This window comes from Blastomyces gilchristii, assembly GCF_000003855.2.
Source record: "Blastomyces gilchristii SLH14081 genomic scaffold supercont1.33, whole genome shotgun sequence".
NCBI lineage: Eukaryota > Fungi > Ascomycota > Eurotiomycetes > Onygenales > Ajellomycetaceae > Blastomyces > Blastomyces gilchristii.
Window position 1 is genome coordinate 48,369 of NW_003101650.1, and position 19,499 is coordinate 67,867.

General features: G+C 46.0%; 4 protein-coding genes across 7 annotated transcripts; 3 read left to right on the forward strand and 1 right to left on the reverse strand.

The window, feature by feature from the left end:
• Window positions 1-189: 189 nt before the first annotated feature.
• On the reverse strand, window positions 190-12,774 carry BDBG_09002. 3 transcript variants are annotated; one of them, XM_031723829.1, is made up of 7 exons: window positions 11,559-12,774; window positions 10,448-11,492; window positions 9,526-10,393; window positions 9,263-9,472; window positions 3,567-9,201; window positions 523-3,471; window positions 190-461 (listed from the first exon to the last, which is right to left on the reverse strand). In XM_031723829.1, the coding sequence occupies exons 1-5, from the start codon at window positions 11,846-11,848 to the stop codon at window positions 8,333-8,335; spliced, it is 3,282 nt and encodes a 1,093-aa protein (XP_031581166.1). In that variant the 5' UTR covers window positions 11,849-12,774; the 3' UTR covers window positions 190-461; window positions 523-3,471; window positions 3,567-8,332. The 3 variants fall into 3 exon arrangements, with proteins under 3 accessions (XP_031581166.1, XP_031581165.1, XP_002620591.2); XM_031723828.1 differs by having other exon boundaries at window positions 523-3,488; XM_002620545.2 differs by having other exon boundaries at window positions 523-9,201.
• BDBG_09001 lies at window positions 1,602-8,038 on the forward strand. Of its 2 annotated transcripts, XM_031723827.1 has the most exons (4): window positions 1,602-1,625; window positions 1,749-3,444; window positions 3,545-7,215; window positions 7,275-8,037. In XM_031723827.1, the coding sequence occupies exons 3-4, from the start codon at window positions 5,794-5,796 to the stop codon at window positions 7,953-7,955; spliced, it is 2,103 nt and encodes a 700-aa protein (XP_031581164.1). In that variant the 5' UTR covers window positions 1,602-1,625; window positions 1,749-3,444; window positions 3,545-5,793; the 3' UTR covers window positions 7,956-8,037. The 2 variants fall into 2 exon arrangements, with proteins under 2 accessions (XP_031581164.1, XP_002620590.1); XM_002620544.2 differs by having other exon boundaries at window positions 1,693-7,215; window positions 7,275-8,038.
• Window positions 12,775-12,970: 196 nt separating the features above from the next.
• BDBG_09003 (uncharacterized protein) lies at window positions 12,971-15,725 on the forward strand. The gene is made up of 2 exons (XM_002620546.2): window positions 12,971-13,875; window positions 13,943-15,725. Exons 1-2 carry the CDS (start codon window positions 13,756-13,758, stop codon window positions 15,017-15,019), a joined length of 1,197 nt encoding a protein of 398 aa, XP_002620592.1. The 5' UTR covers window positions 12,971-13,755; the 3' UTR covers window positions 15,020-15,725.
• Window positions 15,726-15,866: 141 nt separating this feature from the next.
• Window positions 15,867-19,488, forward strand: BDBG_09004 (protein vts1). The gene is made up of 3 exons (XM_002620547.2): window positions 15,867-17,007; window positions 17,068-18,377; window positions 18,437-19,488. The coding sequence occupies exons 1-3, from the start codon at window positions 16,512-16,514 to the stop codon at window positions 18,491-18,493; spliced, it is 1,863 nt and encodes a 620-aa protein (XP_002620593.1). The 5' UTR covers window positions 15,867-16,511; the 3' UTR covers window positions 18,494-19,488.
• The last annotated feature ends 11 nt before the right edge of the window (window positions 19,489-19,499 follow it).

Consider the following 19,499-nt stretch of genomic DNA (forward strand, 5'->3'; position numbering starts at 1 on the left):
TTTTACGTGCAGAATAACACCCCCGTCTGATAATTATAATAATTATAATAATAATACACAATACTAAATTCCGGCCCTTGATTGAGTCTGACATTTCTGCATATGCGGGCGGAATAGATATGATCCGCTGCGAATGGCAGTCCCGGTTCCCTTGTCCTCTTGTTCTACCGTTTTACCCCATTTGTCAAGGCGCAGCTGCGTCCGAGGGCAAGGCTGCGTGTCAATAATCAGAACATTAATAGATTGAAAATGCAGTAAGCAGATATCAAAAGCTCCCTTCTTTATTTCTTCACCGCTATTGCTCCGCACGGCGGTGCTGGTCTTCCACTTGCTGCGATTTGATGACCACACCCATCAAATTGTGCCCCTCTCTAACACATCCGACCCTTGTCTCCATGGATGCGGGATATCCCTCCAACAAAGACAATATTATTTAAGCTTTTGGTGCACACTGACATCGGCTAACTATAATGAGCAGTGCGTAAACGAAGGCAACGAAGGGGGTCCGAAATCGCTGCTCACTTTCCAGTACCCACACCCACAATGTCTAATTATAATTGGACTCGTCAAGCTAGTCTGGCGGTTGCATTTTCACAAAATGTTGTGATTTTCCAGAAATCTGGATGATCCGACAGCCAAGGTATATAATATTAATTTAATCAGATAATCCGTTTTGCACGGCTCTGTTATTAGTGATATTGGTTGATCAGGCCGTGCCATACCTTGGGATGGCAGGAAGAAATAAAAATAAAAAGAAAAAAGAAAAAAGAAAAATTGAAGGAACGAGAAGGAAAGTTCTCAAAAGCCAATATTGATAGTTAAATACCTAACTACCTTTTTGACTAGTGACAAACACACTCATGTGGATTATCAACAACCCAGTTCGCCAGAGCCACACACGGTTTCTGTTCCATGGCCTTATATCTTTCAAATCCCAGTTGGTTTCCGCTACCTCCAATAATTAATTAAATAATGGTTATCTCGCCACTTTAAATGATAGAGAAAGACGCCATAGACTCATCACCGTGCAATTTCTATCAAACTCTCCCAGGACAACTACTCCAAACCCGAGAAAATCCACCAGGGCCACCACACAACAATCGCAAACAATATGATCTCAAATAGTTAACCTATTGGCTAATTTATCTATTGTGGAGCACACCCATAAATAGCTTACAGCGCCAGGGAAGTTTCTTCGCCCTCTTGTTCATATATATCTACTACTCCGGTGTGGCTTATCTTCCGCCATTTTACTACACATGGCTTTGGTCCGTGCCATAGAACAGCGGGGAAGAATCAACAAGAAAAGGGCACAAGAAGGATTTTTCCTTTTGTTCCCCTTTTTCCTTCCCACCTTCTTCTCTTTTCACCAGAGCAGGAAACGTTTGGTCCTGAAATACGGAGAAAATACAGGATAATGCAACAGGGCTATATTCTGCGGTTACCGCGGCGCGCTAACCAATAGGTTGGTCACCCCTCATCCACACTCCCACACCCGAATTCCTTGCATTGTCCGTCGTGAGGGATCAAAACAGGGTCCTCTGATGATGTGACCGTGTGACATTTTCTTTTATGTATTTCCCTCCCACCAAGAAGGGAAAATATACAAAAGGAAGAAGCTAAAAGTAGGCCGAAAAAAGCGCTTCCACCGTTCAAACTAGATGAAATAAGCCCCACCCTAACCTTTTCAAGATTTTCGACACCAAATCCTGCGGTTCATCCTTGCTGATTTCTGCGCTATTGCTTAGTGCATACATCCACATCCACATGCACATACATATGTACTACTGCGCAGCAACCCGGCATTCGAATATCTTATCTCCTTGGTCGCGGGTTTCCTGTCGGCCCGCGTGGCCCGGAAATTAGCGCTAGCTCATCTGCCAATACGCCCCCCTGGGCAACTATAAAAGAACTTTCAAACCAGCACCTCCGCTCTCTGCACATAACGACATACCATTAACTCTGGGCAATAGTGGAACAAGCTATGAAGGGAGCTCGAGCCCTCCTAATCCTGCTATATACAGACAAACTGCCACTCAATTCATTGTACGGAGTAATGCAGCGCTGGTTGTTGAGAAGATCTAAGGTTGGATCGGGAATGTGTCTTGCAGGAACTTAAGGAGACAGCACGATTGTTGACCTAGGCATACTAGTGCTTCCAACATCCTCAGGAATATCACTAGCCTTCAAAATAATGATGTAGTATGAACACATGAAATGGCATATCGTTCCACAACATGGCTCATCATTTGGTTTTTGACTCGTTCTCACGCCCAATTATCGATTTCCGGACACATGTTTGCTCAATATATCCAATTCCGAAAAATTTCAGACACGAAATTTATGTCCATCCCAATATATCTAGACGATTTCCCCCAATCATCCCACGTGACAGCCATGCCAACTTCCAAGGTTTGACCACACGCCATGCTTGAATAGTTGGTGAAATTAGAATCCTGGCGCTCCATCCTTTACTCACGTGGAAGAAGGAAAAATATAAAATTTGAGAGAACTGTAACATGTGTGCGTACGCATTCGCACAATAAAACGTATCGGATTTTATGCAAGCAGTGGTTCAAACTGTTTTGCCTGAATGATCACGGTTGGAAATCCCTGACACCTTGGCTATTTTGGCCCCTGTTGCCTAATTTTTCCGAGCGGCCGCCCCCCCGCCCCCCCCCCCCGGTGCTGTGCTTAGCGTTGTCATCCTGCCTCTGTACATGATGCGCCCCTCTGGAAGTCTTCCCCGGCAATATAGCGTAGGTTGACGTTTTATCAGTCTTGGGAGTCTGAAATGCACTCCTTTCACCCCACCTACCCAAGATAGAGGCGAAGGGAGAGTCTTGTGTCCGTTCACCTGGGCGTGGAATTTCGGATTGTGCGAAGCCTAACCGGTGTTAGTTTGTGGGAAGAGGAAGTCTGACTGGTATCTGCCCTGAGACTGTGGTGGGATATCATGCTTATATTGGATTGAAGTAACCACCGAGCGAGCTGCCTTGGCACTTTCTAGTCAGGAGAGAAAATCGACGAAAAATAAAAATATGAAGACAAGGTACTGGTGAAGAAACTTCCCAATCATGAATTCAGGACTTTGTCATTTTCACTGGCAACGTTGCCCCAACCCCCCCCCTATCTTTGCCGATGATATTCGATTTTCCGCATTTTCATGCCCTTCTCCCCCGCTTCTCCTTCACTAGACTTGTGATGAGATGACCTGGGGGTCGTCTCCCCCCGGTCAACCAACCTTCTTCTCTAGTGTGGGGTCAATTTTCGTCCACCCACCCCGCTCAAAACGACAAGTGGTTGCTAGTTGGTTGATTGTGTTTCATTGCATGGAAATCATTGAGGCTAGTCACTAGTAACTAAGTGAGGAGGATGCAGCAGTAACTAATGCAAACCAGTTAACATTCCTTCTTCAGGAATCAGCACGGTGTGCTGCCCGGTGTGCGTTTGATGAGACTCCACTATTAACTAACGACGTTCGAAATCTCTCCAACGTTAGTCGGAGTTTAACTGGATTGAATCTTACTAAGTGTATATCCAGTTGAATATGATAAACAACCTACTTGATCTACCCCACATCATTCTTTGAATTCCGTGCTTTTGGCAGCTGGATGATCAGCTCTCAGAAACAACTTTCCGGTGGCATTGTGTGATATGGAAGTCTTTAAGGAATAGGGCAAAAGTTTGAATCTCGAATACATGGCCATTTCGTCTATCGCCGTTTCTGACTACCTACGGAGTACTTTATCGTTGAGATGGGGCCAACATTAGGGTTGGAGGGGTTGGCGTTAATCCTTGAACTTCGGAGAAAACATTTTGCCCCATCGCGAACTTCACCCTCTTTGACCTTGGCCCCCACGGGGAAGCAGATGCCAAGCCGACCCGTGTGTTAAAGGCTGACCACGCTTCGCACTCGAATTGCAGTCAGATTTTGTTGGAATGGTGGGGGGGGGGGGGGGGGTATGGGGGTATGCGAATGGCATGGATAGAGTGGTGGAAATATATTTATGGTTATTGGCAGGGTAGTTAGCCTCTAAAAGCGTCACGGCGAGAGGTTGTTGGCTAATCCTATGATTCATCGTGAGATTAAATTGATTGACATTGCCTTAGCCGGTAGTAAGGGTTTTGTTCATCATTTTAGCTCGTCGTTGGTAGTAAGTTATCGCGGATATTCGTCATGTGAGAATATCACCTTCGATCAGGACTATTGTGATAGGCCAAGTAATATATAGTTATGACGGTCACCATCCGACCTGAACCAAAGCTCTCCTTCACCTATCGCTTTGCGGCCTTCTAAGGCTATCTCTCAGAGATATTATGGACCAATTTATCGAAAAGTTTGCGGCTTCCCATTGATTAACGGTGAGCACTAAGCCCCATAAAATCTAAACCTGCGGGTATGAAAATATCGAAAACTTGTGCGAATCATGACGCTATCCCCGGATCACAAGTGTATCTCAACTGCGCGATGACGTCGCAAGCACATCTGTCAATGTCCCAATTGAGCAATTTGGCCATCTGGTATTTCGTATTAGGTAAAACCGGAGTGAATGCGGGCACATATATCGTTATTAAACATCTGCGGTTGGCAATATCCTCTTTCCATTGTGCGACACTCTTTTTCATCGGTAACTTAGCAAACAAACAGACGTTACCTAGTAGTGGATAAATACTATGCTTCCAATACTTGGGGCCTCAGCATACAATGGACCCGCAAGTACTAATTTTAAAAATTGTGAACTTGGATGAAAAGGAGTAAATATGCTTTTGGCACCGAACATTGTTGGACTGAATATAGGTGGCGCAAGGCTTAGCTGAGCTGTAGTTAGACTTTTCTCGCCGTCTGTCTTTTTATTCTTATTATTCGCTTCCATAGGGTATGATCATTTCTTCTCAAATGCATGTATCAAAAATGCAAGTATGCAGGCTCTGCCTCTCATATTTTGAAGGATGGTGATCTGGGAAGCTCGCAGGACAGGGACCTAGGTGGCTGGCTGTGTCCTCTGTCCCGATTTGAAAAATATTCCAGGCCGCACTTTATCCTCCCTTCATCTGTATTTTCTTTTTCTTTTCCTTCTTATAGTTTTTAAAGCTTTGCAATCAGCATTCATTTGTGATTGTAGTCCTTCTCTCATTTTTGACGCGACAGATATCTATTTCGCTGACATCATTGGCACGGAATACCCTGTGGAAAGCTAGCCACGGGCAGGTTAAACCTGCGACAGCGGAGCTTTGTTCACCGTCTTTTTATATCTTTGCCTGCATCTGCTCCCCGTTCATGTCGATAACTGAGTTTGATGTGTCACAGCTGTATATCAATGAATGTAGTGGACAGACCAGTGGCGATGACATCCTGAAATCGGTCAAATATGTAACATCTCTCTCGCCCAGGTTATGTATACGCAGCGTAAAGTATGAGCGGCTTTAATAGTTTCCTGTTGCAATTCGGTTTATACCACCTGTAATGGGATGCTCACAGCTAATAAGCTTCAACGAAGGGATTATAGGCCCATATTAACATTGGGGGGGATATGACAGAGGTCTCGGCCTTGATAATAAAGTTTCATAGAGCGGTAATAAACATTCGGGCTGCAGGCATGTCACGTGAGATATGTGGCTGAAATATGAAATGACGCTGAGCATACTCCGTTATGACTTGACGTGGCTGTGCACTTCAACCTCGATTTTGAGAAGCTATCAGCAGTTTTTGACGTTACGTTAGACCTGCAAAAATGGATTGATTCCATTTTGAGAAATAAATTTTGGATCGAGTGTACGTGCGAAAAAGGGATGGGTTCATCGCAGGAGGATGAGGAGACCTATGGGCTTCCCGACTTCAACAAGAGGTTCATCAAGGACGAGGAGCTCGAGCACTTCGAGAACGCCCTCAGCGCGCCGGAAGCTGCACCTCTCGTTGCGATTAATGACTGGCGCCCCATACATCAGAGAGTGCGGAAACCAGGACAGCGTCGCAAGGCCAACAGAACAGTTGACGAAACGAGGGAAGGGTATTTGTATACAATCCTAAAATGGCCCTTGCTTTCGCTCGCCTTGGGTTGGATTTCGGTTCTCAGCGTTCTCTACATTCTCACTCGGCTATATATTTACCTCTACGAGCATTTAATCACTTGGAGAGGAAAGAGGCAAACGTTGAGAAGGCAGATGAGAACTACAAGAAACTATGGCGAATGGAAGGAGGCAGCCAAGAAGCTGGACTCCTATTTGGGGAATGACAAATGGAAAGACGTGAACGAGTATGCATATTACGACCATGGAACCGTCAGTAGGGTCAAAAGCCAGCTGGAGGCGCTAAGGGCCAAGGTGGAACAATCGCAAACAAAGGGCGATGATTCTGTAAAGCTCGGCCCGTTGCTGGAAGACCTCCGTGTGTTGCTGGAAGGATGTGTCAAGCATAATTTCGCTGGTGTTGAGAACCCACGTCTGTACAGCGAGACATATTTTGGAACCAAGCACCTAGTTCAACAATTCATCGACGAAGTACATGCCTCGTTGCAGCTCATCCTTAGAACCAAAGATATCCCTCAGGAGACGAAGGAAGCTTTTTTCAAGCACCTGGAGACTAACTATGGTCGCACGGCGTTGTGTCTTTCTGGAGGAGCTACATTCTCATACTATCATTTTGGGGTCGCCAAAGCTCTCCTTGATAATGGTGTGCTCCCTGATATTATTTCGGGGACTTCTGGAGGGGCCCTTGTAGCCGCGCTGGTAGCAACTAGGACCGATGAGGAGCTTAAAAAGTTACTTGTACCAGAGCTGGCCTATAAGATTAAGGCCTGTGAAGACCCGTTACAAGTTTGGATACGGCGATGGTGGCGAACGGGAGCTAGGTTTGACACGCTCGACTGGGCTGAAAAATGCAGCTGGTTCTGCAGAGGCTCTACTACATTCTTGGAGGCGTATCAGCGCACCGGACGGATTTTAAACGTCTCATGCGTTCCGTCGGATCCTCACTCTCCTACAATTCTGGCAAACTATCTCACATCGCCCCATTGTGTCATATGGAGCGCAGTCATTGCCTCCGCAGCTGTTCCCGGTATACTAAATCCTGTCGTGCTGATGATGAAGAAGCCTGATGGAACGCTCGCCCCCTATTCCTTTGGCCATAAATGGAAAGACGGTAGTCTCCGGACTGACATACCGCTGAAGGCATTGGATATACATTTCAATGCCAACTTTCCTATCGTGTCTCAAGTAAGTATTTAATTTGCCCTTGGTGCCATGCTAGAATGCTGGGACTAATTTCATTCTAGGTTAATCCCCACATAAGTTTATTCTTTTTCAGTTCCAGGGGGAGCGTTGGCCGTCCTGTCACACATCGTAAAGGCCGTGGTTGGCGCGGGGGTTTCCTAGGATCGGCCACAGAACAATACATTAAATTGGACCTCAACAAATGGCTCAAAGTCCTCAGACATCTCGAACTTCTTCCTCGGCCACTGGGTCAGGACTGGAGTGAAATATGGCTGCAACGGTTCAGCGGAATTGTTACTATTTGGCCAAAAACTAGTCTCTCTGATCTATATTACATCCTGACTGACCCTACCCCGGATCGATTATCGCACATGATACAAGAAGGCCAACATAGCACCTTCCCGAAGATACAATTTATCAAGAACAGGATGAAGCTCGAGAAGGTGATCTCCGAGGCGCTGAAGCGCGATGGTCGTGCTTTTGCTCGCCATATTAATACGCCTTTGCCACCTGAAATTGACGCATCCGCCAACGACGGTGAATTGGACCAACAGGTTGGTAGCTATTTGCAGGAAGACTTGGATAAGTGGCAGGATGGGTATGGCGGCACAGGCAATGCACGAGTTCCAGAGTCAGATAATAGACCACATCTAAAACGTCGCAGCAGCGTTCTTGAAGAGATTCGACGGCAGTCAGCTGTTTTTTTCGATGACCTTGACGAGGCTGGGCCGAGTGAGGATTGAACAGCTGCTAAGAAGTCAAGAAAGAGGGATGAGAGTTGGATGATTGATTTTTTACATCCTGTGGGACTGTCTGAACTTTTTTTTTTTTTTTTTTTTTTTTTTTTTCCCAATGTCAGCAAGCTGGGCCAATTTGGAGAGCGATTCTAATGTCACAGTAGGTGTCGAATGTCTGGCATATACGCTTGATGCGGGATTGGACATTGATATTTAGCATACCTGTGCAGTCCGTTTTTGAGTATATCTATATACCCCACAAGTCTTCAGGCTATTTTGTTAACGAGTTAGAAGAGTAAGTCAAGAACAACTTATTCCATCGTGGCGTCATATATTCTGGCGCGTGAGATTCGTGTACCATATCATACAATGAGATGCTATATTCAAATGACAAGCCACCTATCGGTAATCTCCTTCGCCAGTTTTGTTTCGCCGTTGAATGAATAGAGGCATTGCAAAGCAAAGGAAGCTTCACGAGTAAAATCTTCCACCCAGACGCGCTCATCTGGACGCCCGCCGCCACCAACAACCGCCGGCATATTTTTCCGCTTCTTAAATTTCTCTCGCTCAGCCTCTATCTCCCCACTGAGCGCAAGACATCGCTGATAACCCTGTACAGCCAGATGCGTCAGACCCAGCATCTGCCAGACCCGCGCGAAATTGAATTCCACCTCCTGCCGCTCTTGTGGAATTGGGCTTGTTTCTCTCACACGTCGGTATTCTTGCATGAACGAGAGTCCTTGCATGATGAGATAGTGTCGGTTGTCAGATTGTCGCTTGAGAGAGTGGTGGATGTAACTCAGGCCGATAGATAAGAGTACGACGGGGTTTTCTGGTGCTAGCGCATATGCGCGGAAAAAGTAGTTGAGCGCGTTTGTGAAACTTGTCCCGGCGTAGAGTATATGTCCGTATAGCACTAGGAGTGGGACATCCATATCCTCTGCAGGAATGGGTTGACCAGATTCGTCTTTGGTGGTAAGAGTGGCACGCTCTTGGAAAACAGAAGCTCGGGTGCGGCGGGCTTGGGTAGGCCGCAGGGGGTCATCCGGGAGAGTATAGTCAATCGCTTTTATTTGGCGCAGCATGAATTTCATGCTGGGGGACGAATGAAAGAGGGATTTTCGCGGGTCACCACAAAGTCGGCTAAGTGTTGCGAACAGGCGGTATGTGTCAGTTACGAATTGGTACTCTTTCATGAACCAGCGGGAGATGTTGGAGAGCGTTTCTTCGTCCTTGAGCCGGAGCGCGCAAGCTGTTACTGGCAGTTAGAGTCATACGACATAAAGTTTGAGGGCCGAAAGTAATCTACGTACTGAACCAGCAGGTGTAAATTTGGAATTTGTTGTGTTTGGAATGATACCAAACGCTAGCATCGGCTGCAGCAGAGAGGGTGTCGTAGACTTCTTCTGATTGGCCTTGCCCTGAAAGGACAAGAGCATACTCCAGAAATATGTCCAACCACTGATCGAATGATATAGAGTGATAATCATTTGGGATCGTCGCAGGATCAATTTCGGGGGTTCCTAGATCTCTAGTCAATGGTATTTCAGCAATATCAAACGATGGTAATGCTCACCTAATGTGGCTTGAAGCCGTCCAGCCATTTCCTCTACTTCATCCATGATGGTTGTTGATTTCAGGCGTCCAGCTTTCCGTTGGGCTTCTCTAGAATATCCCAGAAACATCATATGTCTTTGCATGGGGAAAAAGACGCGATTTGACCGAAAATCCCGCAACAGAGCATCCGCGATATCCAACCAATCCTCGGTCGCATCCTCATGGCCTTCTCTCATTGCTGCTTCAAGATCTAACAATTTAGAGTACAAATACCTTATATGGTCGGTGCTGACATACTCTTCTTTTGCTTGCCTCCGTTTCTTAGAAAGGGGTACAGTAGAAGTCATAAGTCCACCAGACACACTGGGAGAAGGGGTGGGAGATCTCCAGCCTTCGTTTTCTGCCCCAATCGGGCCCTCATACGTTGCCATCACAGCCCCCCCAGATTCCGTTGAGCGAAACTCTCTCGCAAGCTGTAGAGCTCTGGAACCAAACCTTCGCCTTCGCCTTGGCATCGACTCCTGCCTTCCTAATTCAATCGCTTCGTTGACATATTTCAAAGCTTGTTCAATCAATCCTAAGTTTTCGTAAAATTTTGCTAATTTGGCACGGGCTTCAATATCGTTTTCATCATATTCAACCACTGTTAAGTAACAGTTCTCAGCTGCTTCATCATTTTCGCAGGCGATATAACATTCGGCCATGGACATAAAAAGACTAGTATCTGCGTATTCACGGGTCCTCTGAAGTGGCACGTAAAACTGTAGTGCATCTTGATATAATTTAGCATCTTTTAGCGCATCTCCCACCTCCCTAAACAGATCACCGAAATCATAGAGCAGAGCGCCTTCCGAGGAGTCATCCGGGTTTAGCCACGAAAAATGAGACTAATTGGCAATTAGCTTCGCTACTCGAGAAAACGACTAAATAGGAGCACTTACCAACGCCTCTTCTCTATACTGGAGGCCCAATTTTAACCTATATATCCCAAGTTTCACGCGAAGCTCCAAGGGTAGACCCGCCCCGTAAACCTCGATGGGATATTGATTTGGGACAAAGAATGTGATGTCTGCTCGACGAGGGGAGTCTTCGGCATCAAACTCCCGGTCGTCTTCAACAATATTGTCCCACTCCGCATCTTCTTTCCGGCCCAGCAGCCACCTAGAAAGTGATTTTAACATAAATATTCCTTGTTCATAGTCGTTCAGATAGCCAAAAAATTCAACGTAAATGTTCACATCGGACCAGGTAAAGTCGGTGGCTTCCTCCAAACTTAGGGACATGTAATATGCGATGCTTTCGTCGTATCGACTTTTTGCTTTATCGACTTCGTTGAGATCAATATATGTCTCCGCGAGAAGACGGAGCGCTGTTGTATTGTGCGGTAGATCCTTTAGTAATCTTTCATACTCCTGAGCAGCCTTCCCATTATGACCCAATTCGCGGTATACCGCAGCTCTTTCAAATCGGATATCGTAATTTTTTTGATCGATCTCAATGACACGGCTATAACAGTAGATTACATCTTGTAATGCTGATGTCCGATCTTCCCCCGCTCTTTCTAAGATCAATTTCGCAACTTTCATCCAGACGGACGGATCTTTTGGTCGCGTATGTGCGCCACTGAATAGTGCAGCAAGAGCCTTATCCTCTTGGCCTTGCGCAAGAAATATTTCCGATAAGAGAGAATGGGCAGCAAACATTTCAGGATTTATCTGAATGGCCTGCTTCACAAGAACGGTGGCTCTCTCATAGTCGGCATCAATAAACGCCGATGTTGCCTCAGAGTGTAAATTTTTGAACTCCAAGCTGGGTTCTAACGGCTTCCTGGGGCCTCTTTTGATGCCTTTCCCACCTCGTGCACCGAAATTATATGGCCTGCCAATAGATTGGCGGCCCCTTCTACCCCTACGGCCATACAACCCCAAGTCGGGGTCGACATCTTCCCCGAAATGATCGGGTTCTTCAAGGCTTTCAGATTCACTCCTACCAGATCAAGTTAGTTTAACATATAACTGTGCAAGGGTTTTCAACATGTATCTATCATCTTACAGGCTTTGTTCAGAAATATGAAAGTCTGGATTGTCCGTGGGCGGCTCTAGTTCACTTGAATACCTCTGGTGTCTCCTTCTGCTGAAATAATCATGGCCTCCATGTCCGTAATGTGTATCGCTAGCAGAAGGTTCGGATTCACTCCCCGAAACCATGTCAACATCTTCAGCCCCAGCCACGGCGTACTGCATATTTGGTGGCAGCGCTTGTGGAGAACTGGAGGAGATATCGGGATGGGTGCTATGATATCGATGCTGCTCAGTTGTATTATTACTCTGGGTACCCTCCATCACTAATACTTTAAGCTATTCTGGGATATTCAGTATCGTGTCTTATCATCCTCCTTAGAAGGATGACCATGCTACTCCTGAGAAGAGTTCAGTAGGAGCAGTAACAAACGGAGAACTGAGATAATAGGGCAGCTAAGGGGCATAAGCCCGGGCACTGGATAAAAAAGGAAGTTAAATCTCTGATGGACGTGAAATAGCGTTAGTTCTTATACATGTTACTCCGTAACAAGTGCAAGAGTCGAGCGGAGCCTGATGAAGTCCGCGCCTGTTTCGGAAGCTCACCGATCACGTTACCGCGCCAGACTTCCAAGGAATTTCTTAGCTCCGCGCCAGCACGCAAAGGTGAGAGAGGCTGCGAGGCCACAATTTTATACGCTGTATAACTAACTATGTATATTTTTATTTGCGGAGCGAAGCGAAGCAATATGTTAGGTGCTTTCAAAACCTGATTAGAATAGAAGGTGCGATCTTGCAGGCCCCCTACCACTCTCTTCCACCCCGTATCACCTCTATCACCATCATCAGATTAATCAGAGCCATACAGAACTGCAGAGCCAGCTGTTCAATCCCATCTGAATTCAAAGGGGTGCACATGACATCACATGAGATCATGTTACAGAGAATTTAGCAGTGCATGCCATGAATCACAGAGATCAAAAATAAATATAGAGAAAAGTATAAGGAATGTAAATACTGTAGAGAATGTATGAAAAGAGCAGAATGAAAAAAACGAATGAAGATTTGAAGATTGATCTGAGCTGTATGAGTCAGAGCATTCAAATATTTTTGATGGGGTGCACATGGAAAAGTTGGTTTTTCTATAATAAATAGAGAGAAGAGATAGAGAGATAATAAATGAATGGAGGCTGTTCAAATGCACTGAGAGGATGAGAATTCCCACGCACTGAGCAGCAGTGCATGAAATGAGTATATTAATGAATGTATAGATTGTAATGAATGTAGAGAAGAGTACTCCGTATAAAGAATGTAAATACAGTAGAGAACATCTGTAAAGGAAAGAATGAAGATTAATAGAGTCTTACAGCCACACATTACAGGGCATTTTGCTCAGAAAAGTTGGTTTTTCTATAATATATAGGTGCAGGCAAAAGTTCCATGTCACACTTGGCGTTGCAGGATCCCTGCCCTGCTCTTGCTCTCATATCACACACAATTCTACTCCGTACGCAGTTTCCCGTCCTGCCTGGGCTGGGAGGCGGCTTGTCTTTGCTGTGTCCTCAAGATCCGAGTTGTTTTTGATCCAGAGTACTCCGTACGGAGTATGCTTACAGCGTAGGACGATTTTGCTCGTGTCTTCCTGGGCGGGTAAAGTAGCCAAGATGAAGAGAGGATCATTTACAAAGTAGGTTGTTTTCAAGTTCGTTGAATTTTAACCCGAACTATCACTCCTCCTCATGTAACTACGGAGTACAGAGAGAGAGCAAGGATCCCTTGAACTCAAAAAAATGCACTCCTAAGACATCCGCCCTGGACGCATTCTTTTAGGCTGTCATCGAATTGAATGATACTCAGACGGTCTTCATTTGGCCTTATAAATCGTCCCTGTCAAACCATGAATTGATGAATTGGATACTTGTGTATGTCCGATCAAGAATCCTGGTCAATTTCCATTAGCCGCTGAGCTACCAATCCTGACCAATTCAACCAATGCCGAGATTTTCTTCAAAGGTGGTGGTGGTGGTGGTGGTGTGTGGCTTGCACTCCGTACAGATTACTGGCCACACTACACCGTAACGAGCCTGGAGGCTACGCCGTGTAGGGGCTCAACTGGGAATTTCTCTCCCAGGATCAGAAACACCTCTCCCAAATTCACCCAGAGGAGCCAACATTTTTACTTTTGGCCAAAGAAGGACGTTATCGATGATCGGTCATTTATAATCGAAATCATGAGATGGCCTCTCCGCGGCCTCGTGCTTGCAGCAATCCTTCTCGTTACAATAACGCTTTTCTATTTGCCTCAATGGAGACAGCCTCTGGTTCACACTGGCGTCCAAAAATATTTCACTGTACGGGCACTTCCATGCTCATGGATAATGGATACGGTTACGCTGACTTTTTTGCGTAAATTTATAGTGGGATAACCCAGATTTCGCATATTTCAATAATCAGTTCATCCTTCACCTTGCATCGGCAGTTAACAACCCTCTTCCAACACGAAGACTGCTCTCGCCGGGAATTACTTGTCCGGCTGTCCGAGGTGTTGCTACATCACAGCTGATACCCGTCACTGATGTTTTCGACGCAGCCGGGCTTGAAAAACTGGGATACGATGCGAGGCCCCAACTCGCTACCAGTTTACAAAACGCATCTACTCTGGTCGTGGACTTCGCGAGCGAAATCACCGAGGCGCCAGAGCAAGTTGTACGCATTACTGCTCCAAGTGAATCATACTGGCAGCGTTCTGCGTTCAACTTTGTACGGGACTCGTTCATTCTTCCACTTCGAGCTGGGCCATGGAGAAAGGCCGCACGCTTCTTCAGACTTGCAGAGCCTCTCGATGCCTGCGTGAAGGACATGCTACCTGACCTTCTCCCCCAGGCAGTTGCGTTGCATATTCGAACTTGGCCGTCTGACCTTTCCTTTGGCCAGAAGGATCCTTGTCATCAGAATGAAATTCCCGTGCTCCGCAATGTATTTGGCAAATGCGATTGGACGGGCTCCTACCTTTATGACAATGTGAAACGTACCCAGCTAAACCCGGACCAACCTGTGGTTATTGCGACAGATGATCGTGAAGGTGAAGTTATCCGCGACCTCGTCAAATTACTAGATGGGCGAGCGCATTTCATGGAGATGTCACACAAATGCAAGGAAGCCATTAGGGCGGCACATCCGGAGGAGGAACACGACTGGCGCTTGGCAACTTACTGGCCGATTATTGAGGCAACGGCTCTGACACGAGCTGAGTCTTTCGTTGGATCCTTTTGGTCGACCCTCTCGCAACTTGTTGCTGTCCGTCGAAGTACCAAACGCACTTTTTTTTTCCAAACACGTTTGCAAGCGTTTATCTGGGATTCTCGAGTGGCCCTTGGTATACTTGTGATCGTCGGGATAACATACGTGGGATACACGTATTCCCGTCGTATACTGACGAACCGGCGGAACCGTCTGGCAGCTGCTAGGAAGTCCGAGTTTGCTGCTTCTCCGTAGTACACCGTTTCGGGGATATTCTTTCGGACACATTGGGTTTTAGGGTTGACTTCTTGGAGTTGGTTGGATATATTCATTTTTGAGGCATATTGGTACATATCAACCCTATCATTTTTCTCATCCCCGTTCTAATTCGACAACCGGCATTATTTTCGGATATTTTTCGGATATTTTTTCGTTTACGGCGTTGACGTCATTTATAGCATTGTTCGGATGGAGTTATGTATTTCATGACCTGGATATTTCCTCTTTGTTTAGAAATCTACGTTGGGCATATATGACATGTAACCACCATGAACAAACGAAGTATATAGACAGGAATAAGATGTTACTTGACCCGATTTGCTACAGAATTTCTATATCTCTACGTGACTGCTTATTTTGCCAGCCTTAATTCCGTGGACTGTAAGAGATATCCATATGGTATCTGTATCTATATTGCTTGCTGGAAGGTGTGCAGTAACTTTGCCCGTTGAGTTCAGCATCCCGCCAAATGTATAGTTAAAGTTTCCATTGGACTTTCGACTTTCCCATGGTTTGACCTGATAGACAGAAAGCCCTAAGAAGGAAAACTCGATCCTATCTTCACTCTGTAGAACAAAGAATTGCACATATCTGTGAATTAAAATATAACAGCAGCGATGTCAAAGAAAAGCAACGATCATGCGTTTGCCTTGAAATTAAAAGAGGGTCTTTTCTAGGTTGGAAGTTAACATGAAAGGTTTCGTTTCTCTCAAACTGGAGAGTCAGCTGATCCAGGCACTAAACTTTATCGGGAAACCAGGCATCTGGGTCCACCTGGACTTAGTCAGCAGGGCCAGTTCGCTCCACCAAAATCCTCATCTCGATCAACTTCAACTTTCAGTGTCAACCCCGTCCCTTTCCAGCTTCATCCTCTCCGTCTTTCCCTTCTCCCCCTTCTTCCATCCTCGTTCGTTCTCCGTCCAGCTTCACTTCTTTCTCTCTAATTCCGGACTCTGCTTTTTCTGGTGGCTAACCTTCTGCCTGTCTTTCGCTGCTGTGTTTGACACACTGCTGTCTGATTTCGTATCTTCTCATTCGCAGCTTGCTCCACCAAATCAGCTCTTAATCACCCTTCGTCTTCCTTCTATTTCCACATATTTGTGCTTTTTTGACAACTTTATCTCCGTTGTATCCTTTACCTCTTACCCCCAATCAGTACAGCCACTGGACTGGCCTGTCTTTAATCCCTAGCCCAATCGGAACTATCTTGTTCAGCGTCGGCCTGAGATTGGAAATCCGTCAGCCTCCTTTCTTCTCTCCCTCCGATTTCCCATCAAGCGACTGGTAAATCGGTTAAACCGTTTCTTGGCCTCGAACGTAATATACATACGCAAAGTCAGCCGGTGCTGCAGGAGCTTTGTACTAATCACACTTGTGCTTTTAATAATTCTTCCGTCTAATCACCCCTCCCAAAACCGTCCATTCACTAGAGCGCCCAAATTCCCCACAACCGCTCTTACATTTAGCTATGGCTAGCCACATTATTGGAAACAGAAACAGTACTCCAGAAGCATCAAAATCCTCGCTCCGCCCTCCATCCTCCCGTGCACTTGGTGGTTCCCATCAGCTGCGTGCTTCCGCCGACATGTCATCATTTGCTTCGCCTCTTTCTGCTCGGAGCATTCGGCCCTCCTCCGAAGTCTTCTATAACCAGCAATCTCACTCTCAGAATAATGATGACATCGACAAGGCTGCCCAGCAGTGGATCGCAGATATTGATCAGTATGAGACAACTCTGGAGGAGATGGCGGCTGCTACCTTGGATCAGGATTTCAAAGATGAATTAAGCGCTATTGAGCAGTGGTTCCGAGTCCTCAGTGAGGCAGAGAGAACCGCTGCTCTTTATGCACTTCTTCAACAAACGACTCAGGTCCAGATCCGCTTTTTCATCCAGGTTCTTCAGCAAATGTCGAAAAGCCACCCAATGTCGAGTGTCTTGTCCCCCGCCAACTTCGGTGAAAAAGGTAAAGACCACCAATCCTGTCACGTCTAGGTATCAAAAATAAACTAACACATTTTCCCAGATCCCATGAACAACCGCCTTACTGATGCAATGTCGAAATTGAACGTCGAGGGTTCTCGTAATTCTTTTAGCCGCCCGCCTCTTTCTCCTGGAAACAAACGTAACTCAGGGCTAGATTCATCCACAATCAATGCCATGTTCCCAGATGCTGCTGCAGCTATTGCAAAACAGAAAGCTGAATTTACTCAACAAACTGGAACTGCCCCTTCTGCGAATCGGAATAGTGCTGTATTTGGGGATCGTTCTTCCCTAATTGCACCAACAATCTCGGCGCCGGATAGTGGTAAAGATAATTTGCCTCAACCACCGTCATCTCCTTGGATTCAACGTACCCCTGAGCCCCAACCTCCAATTGCGCGACCTAAATCATCCTCTGGGCAACAGCACCCACCCATGGGTCAATTTGTTCAACCGCCTCAGTCAGCAGGCCTTCGGTCTCCGCGATCCATGCCTCCAGGCCCATCTAACATCCAAAGCACCATCGTGACTGCTCCGGATCTTTCGACGGAACCGCATTTCTTTTCTCCATACAACGGCGCTAGCTGGGCGTCAATGACAAACACACCCAATGTGGCGGCCTTTAACCAACAACAGAATGCCCCATCCCAAGCAGATATGGTGGCTAATGCGACAGCTATGAAGCTGGCGGCCTTGTCCACCGTAAATAACCGGATTGCATTAGATGATGCACGGAAGTATCGCCGTGCACGTTCTAATGATGGACAGGGCAAAAGCCCGAACATGAACCAGCAACCGCTCTCCCCTGGCATCCCTAACAATAACCTGCCGGGGACAAATCTGATCATGGTCAATGACGTTGGCCAGATATTGAATGCCCAACAAATTGCTGCTTTACAGGCCCAGCAACAAGCTGCCATGGCTGGTCGTCGGTCCCGCCCCAATTCTCCAGGGATCGCGATGCAAGGAGGTGGCATGGGCCACATGACTTTCGCTCCTCCACAGAACAACGGATTTCTGGCTGCGTATGATACGAATGCATTGTTGAACAATGGTTTCGGTGGGCTCAATATGGCCCAGTTTAGTGGCAATCCCGAGGGCTATCTCTCTGATCACTCTGAGATTGCACGAGGCCGGTCTCCACGTGGAAGACGAGGCAGCTCCAAGCCACCAGAGGATCCGACTGATCCTCATCTGCTTCAGGATATTCCCAGCTGGCTTAGGTCCCTTCGTCTTCACAAATATACAGAAAACCTTAAGGACCTCAAGTGGACCGAGCTGATCGAATTGGATGATAAAGGGCTAGAGGAACGAGGAGTGAATGCTCTTGGAGCAAGAAATAAGATGCTTAAGGTCAGTTTTAGATATAATACCGTAAACATCACCGGCGTTTGAATTAACCCATTTCATAGGTATTTGACCAAGTCAAAGAAGCCAAGGCGGAGGGCAAACTCAATTCCGCTCTTTGAATTTTTTGACGCCGTGCGGACGGGTGAATCCAGAATCACCGGTACGGGAACGTATCCCAATATACTTTGTTTTTGAATTGCGATTCTTAATGCACGAAACGGCTTTGGCTTTTTACATGAGGTAAAAAACGGTTTTGTTATTACGGAGCAGATCATACTGCTAAGATAGTTTGGTACTAGTGTTAGTTTTCACACTCAAATTTCCTTGCCTTATGGGCCATATATTCTATTTTATCTTATGTCCAGCTTGGAAAAGGATCACCGGATGAGTGACTATCGATTAGGGAAGCGACTGAGGAGCATGAAGAGAGAAAGTAATTCGTTCTTATCAACTGTGTATTGTTCTTCTCAGTGGATGTCCTGTTCTAACATTTTGCGCAAAACTCCTTTATATCGTGTGATTTTCAAATTTTACCCCTGAATTATTTCCTGTTCTCCTCACCTTTGTTATTATGTTGTAACGTTGGTTTCTCCCCTCCTTATTTCCGTCCTTGTTTGTGCTTCTTGCCATGTCATGATTGTGTATTTACCTAGCTACGAAAGTTTAGAGGCTCATTTTTATTTTCTTTCTGTGCTTCTTTGGCTTCTCATCGCCTTTCTCGGCTATTTTTTATTAAAAAAAAAAAAAAAAAAAAAAAAAAAAAAAAAAAACCAAAAGCAGCTTGCCATTCTTTAATCGTCGGTACGATGATAGGGATAGTTGTGCTTCCCAGTGCTCTTTTCCCTCAAGCCTCTATAAACAGTAGCAAATTCGTGGTAAAACATCTTGACAGAAAGAATCAGAGAACCTCCTTGGCAGCCTGAGGGAAAAGTGGCTGTGATTCTCAGCTTCACCATCTTACACCATACTGTTAAGAAATGTAATTGTTCCAATTTATATAACAATAACCCAATGCAATGAGAGTGTGCAGGAGACATTGGAATTCGATGTAGGGTGTGGGAAATCACATGACACGATGGCAACCTGGGAACTTTCCAACCTTGGAAGGTTTGATCCGTCCTACTA

Bases quoted from the DNA above. Each gene is read 5' to 3' on its own strand.
- BDBG_09001 (XM_002620544.2), top strand. From the start codon at position 5,794: ATGGGTTCATCGCAGGAGGATGAGGAGACCTATGGGCTTCCCGACTTC. The intron at 7,216-7,274 runs GTAAGTATTTAA...ATTTCATTCTAG, and splicing joins ACTTTCCTATCGTGTCTCAA to GTTAATCCCCACATAAGTTT.
- BDBG_09003 (XM_002620546.2), top strand. From the start codon at position 13,756: ATGAGATGGCCTCTCCGCGGCCTCGTGCTTGCAGCAATCCTTCTCGTT. The intron at 13,876-13,942 runs GTACGGGCACTT...GTAAATTTATAG, and splicing joins GCGTCCAAAAATATTTCACT to TGGGATAACCCAGATTTCGC.
- BDBG_09002 (XM_031723829.1), bottom strand. From the start codon at position 11,848: ATGGAGGGTACCCAGAGTAATAATACAACTGAGCAGCATCGATATCAT. The intron at 11,493-11,558 runs GTAAGATGATAG...TTGATCTGGTAG, and splicing joins CATATTTCTGAACAAAGCCT to GAGTGAATCTGAAAGCCTTG. The intron at 9,473-9,525 runs GTGAGCATTACC...CTAGAGATCTAG, and splicing joins ACGGCTTCAAGCCACATTAG to GAACCCCCGAAATTGATCCT.
- BDBG_09004 (XM_002620547.2), top strand. From the start codon at position 16,512: ATGGCTAGCCACATTATTGGAAACAGAAACAGTACTCCAGAAGCATCA. The intron at 17,008-17,067 runs GTAAAGACCACC...ACATTTTCCCAG, and splicing joins CGCCAACTTCGGTGAAAAAG to ATCCCATGAACAACCGCCTT. The intron at 18,378-18,436 runs GTCAGTTTTAGA...CCCATTTCATAG, and splicing joins CAAGAAATAAGATGCTTAAG to GTATTTGACCAAGTCAAAGA.